Source organism: Vicugna pacos, chromosome 12, assembly GCF_048564905.1.
Source record: "Vicugna pacos chromosome 12, VicPac4, whole genome shotgun sequence".
Classification (NCBI taxonomy): domain Eukaryota; kingdom Metazoa; phylum Chordata; class Mammalia; order Artiodactyla; family Camelidae; genus Vicugna; species Vicugna pacos.
The window spans coordinates 15,769,982-15,782,039 of record NC_132998.1 but is presented as its reverse complement, the minus strand read 5'-3'; the positions used below and the strand labels follow the sequence as shown (position 1 = coordinate 15,782,039).

At 43.8% G+C, this 12,058-nt stretch overlaps 1 protein-coding gene across 2 annotated transcripts in view; it reads left to right on the top strand.

Moving 5' to 3' along the window:
* ANO6 (anoctamin 6) overlaps positions 1-12,058 on the top strand; it is a 187,753-nt gene that overhangs the window by 74,062 nt on the left and 101,633 nt on the right. For both annotated transcript variants that reach the window (XM_072972942.1, XM_072972943.1), the window contains one exon: positions 1,832-1,911. In XM_072972942.1, coding sequence (XP_072829043.1) covers positions 1,832-1,911 — 80 coding nt within the window. The remainder of the gene's footprint in view (positions 1-1,831; positions 1,912-12,058) is intronic.

The window sequence follows — 12,058 nt, the reverse complement described above, 5'->3', positions numbered from 1 at the left end:
ACAGGGTCTGGAGAACTCCAGGTTGGTGAGAGCGTGGTGATGTGGGGAGAGCAGTGTGCCTGGAGAGGGCGTGGAAGCTCTGCACCTCGTCCCGCACACCTTGCCCCTGCACCTCTTCATCCGACTCTGCATCTCTATCCTTTAAATTTCCCTTTATAGGAACCTCATAAATGTAAGAAAATGTTCCTCTGAGTTCTGTGAGCCACTCTAGGAAATTAATTGAACCCCTGGAGAGTGTGGTGGGAACCTCTGATTTATAGCCAGTCGGTCAGAAGCACAGGTGACAACCTGGACTTCCAATTGGCATCTGAAGTAGGGGCAGTCTTGTGGGACTGAGCCCTTAACCTGAGGAATGTGATGCTGTCTTCAGGTGGACAGTGTCAGAACTGAATTGTTTGTTGGTGTGGGGAAAACGCACACTGGAGTTATGTTTCTTAGGGCTCTTTAAATCTCTAACAGTCTGCCTTTTTCACGTTATTGATTTATTGGAGACAAAAATCTGTTGAGAAGTGAGAATATTTATTTAAAGGTTTACTAATTTTTATTTAAATATTTAAGAATGCTAAGTGTAATTAACAACACTTTTTCTACACAGCCAAAATTACCTTGCTGCACTTACCGATACTAATACAATCCAACACTGATTGATATTCACATTTTCCCAATTTGTTTTTAAGGCTTTTACATCTGGATTGTTTAAACCGGGATCTACTCCAGAACCACACACACTGCAAATGTTTGTTTTGGCCCGATATCTTTTAATGTGGAATAGTCCCTCTTATTCATGTCAGGAACTTGTTTACAAGATGAGACTAGTGTGAAAAGGAATATGTGTATGTCTGTGTATGACTGAAACATGCTGTACACCAGAAATTGACACAACATTATAAACTGACTATACTTCAATTAAAGAAAAAAAAAAAAGATGAGACCAGTGTCTTACAGGATGACTCACCTTCTGGCTTTGGTTCCTTTATCCTTCTAACACAGTGCTGTCCAGTGCAGTAACCACTGGTCCCATCTCTAGTCTAAACGGAGATGTGTTGTGAGAATAACATGCACATTGCATTTCTAAGGCTTGGTTCTGAAAATATGTAAAATATTTCACGGGTAATTTTTTATATTGAACGCACATGTTGAAGTGAGTATCTGAGTATGGCAGGCTAAATAAATCTTCCGGCTCAAATTAATCTTACCTGTTTCTTTTTAATTTTCTTAATGTATCTACTAGAATATTACGTTTGGCTCCGAGCATCTTTCTATCAGACAGTGCTATTCAACAGATTTTTAAAACAGAAACTCACAACCCTAAAATGAGTCCACATCAGTTCCCTGAGATGCAGTAGAAAACAGAGCACCAATAGGCTAAAGTGTTCTGGGCTAGGGTTTTATAACATTTAGTTGCTGTGTCCTTCCATGTAGGAGCTAAATGATTTCCCATGGAGGATCTAGCCTAGTGCATTTTGAGACCTAATATCCTACAAGCATGGCATTGTCCAGTAGATGAACAGGTGCTGAATGTGTCCCTGATAGTGGGAAGTGTTCAATACTGTAAACCTGGGGGGAGGCAGGGGGAACATAGCTTTAGTGGTGGAGTGTGTGCTTAGCGTGCGTGAGGTTCTGGTTTAATCCCCAGTACCACTGCTAATAAAATAAATAAATAAAAATTTAAAAATAAATGAAAAATTTAAAAAATAATGTAAACCTGTAAGTGTGACACAGATGATGAAAAAGAGTTGTTAAGCCAGTGCTGCTGATTTAAAAGCAAAAAATATGTGAGCCAACAAGAATTCAGGCTCATTTATTAAATTATTTGTTTGTTTGTTTTCAGTCTTGGAAAACCTCGAACAGACAATTGTCTCCGGTTTTGGAACACTGGAGAGTCAGCAGGATTTCCGAACCCCAGAGTTTGTGAGTACGACTACTCTGTCTTAAATTTGTATCAGCTGGCTAGAGATTTCTCACAAAGTGGACAAAGAGGGGTTTTCTTCTCTTTCTTTTCTTTTTTGTAATAAAAATGAATTCCTGCCTTTAGTGGCTCTGGATCTGGCACAGGTCTCCCTGGCAGTGACTGTGTGTGCAAAGCTCTGGTCCTGTGAGGAGCAGGTTGCTGAACCTCAGTGTCTTGGCATCATGCTCCGTAAGCTAGTTCTTTACATATTTGTAATGGCAAATGGGAACTCATTCCACAGGAAAATGGCAGCGTGCTTCCAAAACTCCCCTTTCATTCTTCGATACCCCTGCTGTCATTTTCTGCAGTAACTCTGGAAACCTGTCTTCTTTGAGCGCATCCAGGAACACTGACCAGTCTGCTGTCCGTTTCGTTCTGGAGCCTTCAGTAACACAACCCGTACGGATACATCTTGTAGGGCCAGGAATAGTCTGTTGGTGGTTTCTGCCAAGAAGGGAACTAAATGCTCTTCACTAAATTAGACTCATTAACGATTAGCCATGGTTCCTACCCTCAAGGAATTAAAAATCTTATTAGATGCTAGCGTGATTTTATTAATGCCTTGTTTAAAGAAAATTAGGCATATAGGATGCCTGGTGCAGAGTGTCCTTCCTAAATAGATTTTATATTAGGCTCATGTGAGGCGGGGGATGGGAAGAAGTGTTTCTCTGACTCATATTCCACATTATTGCACCAGATGTGTAAGGAAAACATGCCAGGATCTACCGAGATTTACTGATTTTTGTCCCCTGCTGCAGTAAATGGTTTGTCTACCACTTTAGCGATGGAAGAATCTTTTTTTTTAAGTTTATTTTCGAAATATGATATATAGTCACGACTCCACTCCAGTAATTGACAGAGCAGAATTATATTATTGATAATGGCCAAAAAAAACCTTATTATGTGTTTTTCCTCTTCTCCCTCACTCTCTGTGGATTGCCCACTCAATTCAGCCAAGAGTAAGAAAACGAGGCAGTGCTCTGGACTGAAAAAGGATCGCACATGAGACTCTATCCACAATGCCATTTTACTTCAAAGTGTGGGACTCCTGTGGTGTACTAGCAGATTGCCTACTGCGAAAATCACTTGGATATAATAGAAAGGCATGGTATTCAATGACTTCCCTATTATATTCAGCGCGCTTTTCAGTGGAGGAAAATTGTGAATGCTCACTGATATTTCCGCATCTTAAAGGAGCAGAGCAGTTTTGAGTTTTTTTTTTCTTCTGACTTCCGCCGTTACAGTCCCAAAGCAGAACTGACACAGATATTTCACATGTAGGTTTGATCCTGGTACAGACTCATGGAGCTGGCCCTTCGCTGTTTTGTTATTTTCTAGCCGCCTTTTGCTGATAATCTTTAAGCAACATATGTCGTCTAAAAAGAGCTGTGGGCAGTTGAGGCGTCGGTGTGCTTGGTAAACACATATGTACTTTACACCAAGTCCGTGTGTGAAAATATAAGTATTTTTCTCAAGAACAGATTGTAGTATATAGTGATGTTTGAGATTGGCATGCCTCAGCAGTGTCTTCCACAGTCTGCGCCGGGAATTAGGCTGGTCACCTTCTTCTACTTTCAGTGTTAATTTCTCGACCCACCACTTTGAACCCTTTTCAAGGTGTGAAGACTGGTGAGTCTAGGCTAGAAGGACTAGGAATGCACCTCAGAGACCACAGAATATGCTTCCTGTTTTGAGACACTTGTCTTTTTTTTTTTTTAAACTGAAGTGTCGTTGATTCACAATGTCGTGTTAGTTTCAGGTGTGCAGCTAGTGATTCAGTCAGACGTATACATATATATATATTCTTTTCCAGATTCTTTTCCATTATAGGTTATTCAAAGATAGTGAACATAGTTCCCTGTGCTATACAGTAAGTCCTTGTTGTTTATCTATTTTATATACAGTAGTATGTTAATCCCAAACTCCTAATTTATCTCCCCACCCCTTTTCCCTTCCCCCCATAGTTTTTTTCCCTATGCCTGTGAGTCTTTCCAGTTTGTAAATACGTTCATTTGTATCATGTTTTAGATTCCATATATAAGTGATACCATATGACATTTGTCTTTCTCTGTGAGACACTTGTCTTAACAGTGAGTCTGAGAATATCTACATTAAAAGGAGACTTTTAGACTAAATCCCCATATTTTTATTTTTCACTGTCATTTCTGAAGAATACCTAGGGTCATTTGTTTAGAGCACTTTGGTGGAGCCGAAATGGTCCATCACAGTTTCCTTCTATGTGTGGTTGAGATCAGATCTCTATATCTGGCTGTTCTCTTTCTCTAATTATGTGTTCATACTGTGTTCAGGGAGGACTCTGATTTTCTTGTGCCTTATAGATTTTCACACGTCTGATGCTCATTGCCCACCGCGTCTTGGTATAGGACGTACATAGCTGCTCATGTTTGCTCCTCAGCATCTCTCTAGCCCGTGGACTCCCAGTAAACATACATTTCCCAAACTACTGTCTCCATGGTAAACAAACAGGAGGTGTGGAAGCCACCTTGAGAATAGGGTCCTCGAGGGAATCAGGTGTAATATTTAAGGGTAGCCTCTCTGGGAGGCAGAATGTTACAACATCAGTAAGAACGGATGGGTCTGCTTGGGCAGACAGACGGATTGGGTACATGCCAGGACAAAGCCAGGTAAGCTGATCCACACCAAAATTTTAAACTGGGGTCAGGGGGAGGGGACAGCTTGGTGGTAGAGCACATGTTTAGCATGCATGGTGTCCTGGGTACAGTCTCCACTACCTCCATTAAAAAATAAATAATTTAACTTAATTACCTCCCCCTCCCCCCAAAAAACTTTAAGTTAGAAACAGGGACAACAGTATAAACCTAGGAGCAAAAAGTACCCAGAAGCAAAGCAAAACTGAAAACAGAGAAGACAGAGAAGAGTAAGAGGAGCAGAAAAATCAGAATACTATTCTCCCTGTGGCATTTTGGAAGGTCCAGCTGCAGTCGGCTGAGTTGAACTGAAATCAAGTAGAACTGAAATCAGGCAAGGCGTCACCCATGTTTACTCAGGCTTGGCCCTCAAATAGTTCGGATTTCAGAAGGATCAAGAGCCCAGTGTTTTTCATACAGCAGGGTGTATTTATATAGTCTGGCCGAGAGGGAGAACAAAATCCTTGTCATTATTAGTCCGTGGATGTGTGGGTGAGGGCTAAAGTGAAAAGGACCTGGCTCGATGCTGACCCCATGAGGGTAACTTGGTGACCTCACTACGGTGGGAGACCATCTCAATCATGGTTCAGTCTTTTGTTTAAGCACAATGAAAATTTCTTTTATAACCTGCATTACTAACTTAATATTTTATGCTGACTCTTTTCCCGTGCCATTTTTTCCCCCCGAGTAGTATTGATATGTAATTGACATGAAGCACAGAGGGAGGCTGGGAACTGAGTACCAGAGACCCAGATAGACTCGTGGAGCTCAGACTTAGAAGTCGAGACTGCAGACGTAGGCAGACTGGTTAGACCCAAGGATAGGGAGCCCTCCACGTGGTGACGGAGCAGGTAGAGGTTGTCCTGCAGTGTGGTGCACGCAGATGTGGGGCATCCCGGGCTCTCCACTCGTGCTCCCAGTCCCAGATGTCGTCAAGAGCAGAGGTGATCTGAGGTGTCAGTGCAGGGGCTCCGCCGTCATAGCTGGCGCAGCAGACCCCAGGTTGATCCCAAGCCCCAAAGAGTGGGAAAAAGACCTGGGGATTGAGGGATTAGTAGGGAAGAAGGTTGGGTAGCGATCAAGGCTCTTTCTAGAAACCCTGCCTATGTTGGCACTGACTCAGGCACTGAAATGGGCCTGATTGCCTATGTACACATGGGCCAAGGGATGGGGCCTGGGGAGGACCTGGGAGCTAGTAATGGTGAATTTGCTTGCAGCCAGCTCTACAGAAACCAAGCTGCAGCAAACATGAAAACACATGGGAAGAAAGAGAAGGCTAAGGAGTTAAATTTTACCATCTATGTCTCGATTAATAATGCCCTCTTTTCCAGCCTTTCCAGAACTTGAGATTTATGTCTGACTCTCCTGGCTTTTTAAAGACAGGAGGATTCCTTCCACCTCCTGTCTCATGCTTGAGGCTATTTCTCTTTGTTTCGTGTCTACCAAATTTGGCATAAATAACCAGGAAGAGTCTAGGCTGGCAAACGAGTATTAGGATTACAAGAGGATAAACCAGGGGAAATGATGAGAAACCACAGGATTTAGAAAAGGAAGACAGACTCAGGAAGATGGGGATTAGAGTGGAGTAAATGCATGCCCCCTTCGTTCAGCACTCGTGGTTATGCAGAGAGGAGGCGTCTGGAGAGTAATTATGTCATTTGGAATTTTGTGTGGTTCCCTTTTTGAGGGGAGAATACAGTTGATCTCCTGAAATTCAAATTTGATTGTCTTTCACTGAATGAAAATAGATGTGGGGAAAAAAAATAGATGTGATCCTTAAGGAAGTTAAAATATTAAACTCAATTAACAAATGATTTGATGTCTACTATTTTAAGCAGTATGGTGAACAAATACAAAATACCCCTGCACTCGTGGAGCTTAAATTTTGGTAGGTGAGACATAAAACAACTAAAATGTATGACAGGTTACATGATGGTGGGTCCTTCAAAGAGAATTGAAGGAAGGGTTCTATGTGTGCGTTGCAGAGGGAGTTGGTTACAGGTTTGACGAGGTGTCCAGGGCATACGTCACGGAGGAGGTGACCAGTGGGAACACCTAAAAGCTGGGGTGCTGGAGCAGACTATTTGGAAATCCAGATGAAGAGCATTCCAGGCAGAAGGAAAGAGCATAAAACAGGTCTTGAGATGGGAGTTTGTGGTATGTTTGAAACGGAAGGAGGCCAGTGTGGCTGGAGGGGAAGGAAGGATCGTGAGAATAGTAGATGGTGGGGACTTTGTAGGAGATTGTAAACACTTTGGTTTCACTCTGAGTGAGTTGGGGAGTTATTTGAGGGTGACCCCTGGGAGAATAAACTGGGGAGTTTTGAGCCACAGAGTGGCTTTACCCAACCTCATCTGTGTTTCTCCAGGATCGCTTTGGCTGTTGTGAGAACAGATGATGGGGAACGCGGTCAGCAGCAGGGAGGTCTGTTGGACTTTTCAGAAATCCAGGGGAGAGGTGATGTGGGGCTTGGTCCCGAGTGTGAATTATGGCAGCCGTGAGACATACTCAACTTCTCGGTATGTTTTGAAAGTAGAACCGACAGGATTTGCTGAGACATCAGACGTGAGGTGTGTGAGAGAGAACAATCAAGGATGGCTCCAGGATGTTTGACCTGGAAGCCTGTGGAAGGAGTAGTTAGAGGGGAGAAGAGTCAGAGGAAAACCAAGTTCTGTTCTGGATGTGTGAAGTTTGAGACACCGAGTCGAGATGGTAGATACACAGTCCAAGTCCATGAGAGGCATCTAGCTTAGAGAATCTGGGAGCTGTCAGGACATAGTCGGTATTTAAAGCCATGGCACTGAAGGAGAGAGGAAAGGGAGGGAGGGAGATAGAATGAAGAAGCCATCCTGGCCAGAGCCCTGGGGGCTCCAGGTGTTTACAGGTCTTGGAGAGATGAGGAAGCATCGGCACAGGAGGCTTAGAAGCAGGAGCAAGGGAGGTGGAGAAAAACAAGGGGAGTCCTGGAAGCCAAAGGAAGAAAGCAGCAAGTAGGAAGGAATGAGCAAATACTGCTGATGGGGACGAGGCCTGGATTTCGCCATCGGGAAGAGAGCTTGACGAGAGAGGTCTAAGCTGAGTGGTGGGATCCAAAAACTCATCAGAGGGGATTTAAAATAGAATGGGAGAGGAGGCATTGGATGCTGGAATTTAGATAACAACTTTCCAAAATGGTTGCTGGTCGAGAATACAGAGAAATGAGTAATTGAATGAATTCGGAGCTTGGGATTAACATATACAAACCACTGTATACAAAATAGGTAAACTGTGAGAATAGCACAGGGAACTATATTCCATATCTTATAATAACCTATAATGGAAAAGAATCTGAAAATTCAGATTCATACACATATATGTATAACGAATCACTTTGCTGTGCGCCTGAAACTAACACAACATTGTAAATCAACTATAATTAAAAAAAGAATACAGAGGAAGGAGGTATTATCTGGAAGGGGATTTGGTTGAAGAGATTTTTTAAAATTTATCCAGTTTGTTTTAAGATGGCAGGAATTACTGTTTTTTGTTGTTGTTGTTTTTAACATTTTTATTGATTTATAATCATTTTACAATGTTGTGTCAAATTCCAGTGTTCAGCGCAATTTTTCAGTCATTCATGGACATATACACACTCATTGTCACATTTTTTTCTCTGTGATTTATCGTAACATTTTGTGTATATTTCCCTGTGCTATACAGTGTAATCTTGTTTATCTATTCTACAGTTTTGAAATCCCAGTCTATCCCTTCCCACCCTCTACCCCCCTGGTAACCACAAGTCTGTATTCTCTGTCCATGAGTCTATTTCTGTCCTGTATTTATGCTTTGTTTTTGTTTGTTTGTTTTTGTTTTTGTTTTTTAGATTCCACATATGAGCAGTCTCATATGGTATTTTTCTTTCTCTTTCTGGCTTACTTCACTTAGAATGACATTCTCAAGGAGCATCCATGTTGCTGCAGATGGCGTTATGTTGTCGGTTTTTATGGCTGAGTAGTATTCCATTGTATAAATATACCACATCTTCTTTATCCAGTCACCTGTTGATGGACATTTAGGCTGTTTCCATGTTTTGGCTATTGTAAACAGTGCTGCTATGAACATTGGAGTGCAGGTGTCATCCTGAAGTAGATTTCCTTCTGGATACAAGCCCAGGAGTGGGATTCCTGGGTCATATGGTAAATCTATTCCTAGTCTTTTGAGGAATCTCCACACTGTTTTCCATAGTGGCTGCACCAAACTGCATTCCCACCAGCGGTGTAGGAGGGTTCCCCTTTCTCCGCAGCCTCTCCAGCATTTGTCATTTGTGGATTTTTGAATGACGGCCATTCTGACTGGTGTGAGGTGATACCTCATTGTAGTTTTGATTTGCATTTCTCTGATAATTAGTGATATTGAACATTTTTTCATGTGCTTTTTGATCATTTGTATGTCTTCCTTGGAGAATTGCTCATTTAGGTCTTCTGCCCATTTTTGGATTGGGTTGTTTATTTTTTTCTTATTGAGTCGTATGAGCTGCTTATATATTTTGGAGATCAAGCCTTTGTCGGTTTCACTTGCAAAAATTTTCTCCCATTCCGTAGGTTTTCTTCTTGTTTTATTTCTGGTTTCCTTTGCTCTGCAGAAGCTTGTAAGTTTCATTAGGTCCCATTTGTTTATTCTTGCTTTTATTTCTTCTAGGAGAAAATTTTTGAAATGTATGTCAGATAATGTTTTGCCTATGTTTTCCTCTAGGAGGTTTATTGTATCTTGTCTTATGTTTAAGTCTTTAATCCATTTTGAGTTGATTTTTGTATATGGTGTAAGGGTGTGTTCTAGCTTCATTGTTTTACATGCTGCTGTCCAGTTTTCCCAACACCATTTGCTGAAGATACTGTTTATAAAGTGATGGAAGTAATCCAATAGGGAGAGAAGCTGACGGTGCAGGAGTGAGGGGGCAGAATTCCTGGAGTGGTGTCCTTGAGAGGTGAGGAAGGGGATGGAATCTCCTCCTTATGGAAGGAGGAGTTGGCATCTACTCATAGCTGTAGAGAGGACTCATTCTTGCACGTAGGAGGGCAGCCAGTGTATTGGGACCCAGGTGGGATTGGTTCAGTCGATTTGCCAGTAGGAGCTTGTTGAAGTGTTTTCTTGATTGCTTCTCATTTATCAATGAGGCTGATGCTAAGACTGAGGAAGGAGAAGAGATCTGGAGAGGGGAAGAGGGCACAAGACGGTCATCTGAGAGTGAATGCACAGGGTAACGTCACATGATTGCCTGGCGGCCCTAAGAGACCACCTGAGATTAGCTGCTTTGCCCATTCAAGCCCAGCTTGGGGTGGGGAGCAGATGTGGAGTAGGCAGTGTTTGATTTAACTGCTCGTGGGGTTTTTCCAAGTCAGTTCAGCAAAGCAAGACAAAGGTAAGAGAGTTACAGGGTGTTTGCAAGAGTAGAGGACCACAGACACGAGGAAGGTGAGCCAAGAGGATCAGTAGATTTAGGCCCTGGTGGGGTTTGGTAATTTGGGGAGTTTAGGGTATTGGAGAGAGTGAACTGGAAAAACAGGAGGCAGCAGTGTGAGAGTCAGATGTTTATCATTGATGGAGGAGTTGCAGCGACCGGTACACACAGGGTCTGGGATAGGAGCACTGGAACTCGGGGCTGAGGCAGGAAGGGGTTGCAAGTACAGGGTGTGGGAAGGATGACATTTGTGAATAGAGAAACTCCCAAGAATTGCATCAGGAGGAGTGTGATGGAGAAGTAACAGGTGCCAAGGCATAAATCTCCAAGGAGGAAGGGGCAGCGACTCAAAGGTCAGGAGATGGCTGAGATGCAGTCTGCGGCGAGACAGGATAGAAGTCCAGAAGCGGGTGAGGCGGGGAGGGGATTGAGGTGTTGCGAAGGGGCTGTCCTGTGAGGATTTTTTAACCTCAGCAGCGCTGACATCTGGGGCTGGATTTCTCTTTGTTGTGGAGAGCCTGTCCTGTGCATTGTGGGCTGTTTAGCAGCACTTAAAAAAAATAGATTAAATTGCCTTTGTTTTAAAAATATGGCTTAACTACACCCACAGTGTGATAAGCCAGTTCTGGAACTGATCCTGCAGCTCAGAGTAAAACTGGGCCAACTCAATCTACAGGGGTTTTCTTCAGCTGTGTGTGTGTGTGTGTGTGACGTTTGTAGAGCCATTTTGGATTCCTCTGTGTGACAGAGAGGTCCGACCTTGAGGAAGACCAGTAGCCCACATCCTCTGATTTCATAGCATTAATGATACAGTCTGGCTTGGTGACATCATTTGGGATGCAAAGCACCCTCTCCCTGGTTGTAGAAACCAAATACCTCCAGACATTGCCACGTGTCCCCTGGGAGCAGAATCGTCCCTACTTGAGAACCACAGAGTGAGATGAATACTGAAAAGGCGTTGAGGTCCCCGCTGTCCTTTGATAGAGCTGTTCCTAGGCAGGGCTGGGGTGCTCCTCTCGTCCAGATTAGACTGGATTATGGGATGAGCAGGAAGAAAGGAAGCAGACAGTACTAACCTCTCTTTCAAGGAATTTGAAGGGCTGGAGAATGAGAGAGAACCAGGGGGAGAATATGAGGGCCCGGGATGATTTCCTCTGTCAATTGGGGAGACTTGAACAGGTTTAAATGTTGGTAGGAATTATCCCTGAGAGGGACAGTTGCCTCTAGAGAAAATGGTCTGTCGATGTGGAGGAGTCAGCTTTACGCAGGAGGAGCGGCATCTCCTGAGGTGCAGGTGCCGAGAGCTGAGGCTGTTGCTTTAGGGGTTTGATGGAGAGAGGCTGAGGGAGTTCCCACCTGCCAGCTTCAAGTCTCAGCGCTGAGAGTGAAGAGAACCCTGGAGGGGGTGGGGGAGTTGGCACTTGGAAGTAGTTGTGGCAAGCGGGGGACCAAACTGACCTGAAGAAACCTAGAAAAAGTTCTCGGCTTTCCGGGAAGTGGTGACAGCCTGTGTGGGGCCGAGGAGCCTGGATTTGCAGTGATTCAAGCCGCCCCGCTGGGGCTTTCTCCGGCATCACTCAGGCACCAGAGAAGCAGCTAGCCGGCCTCGGGGCTTTGCTCGATGGGCAAGATGGAAAAAGTGGTAGCAAGAGTGTGTTACTGAAAGGATGAACTGGGAAATGCAGCCTTAAGTAAAAGACGGAAGTAAAAGAGGATCTTGCTGGTTGATTAGAAAAACTCGTGGAGCCTCTGAGGTCATTGTGAAATAAGAAGACAATGCTGTGTTCAGAAAGAGGGATGGATTCTTGAGTGACTTTGGAATGGAGAGTTTTCAAGTGATGACAGGGCCCAGCGTGGGACCATGGCAGTTAATGCACAAAAGGGAGGGGATCACTGGAGATAAAGGGTCAAGTCACTGAGGGGCCAAGCTGCACGGGTCATGTCTGTGGATGCAGATGTCCTTCCGGCCTGAGACAGGACCCCGAAGGGAGGGGGAGGTGT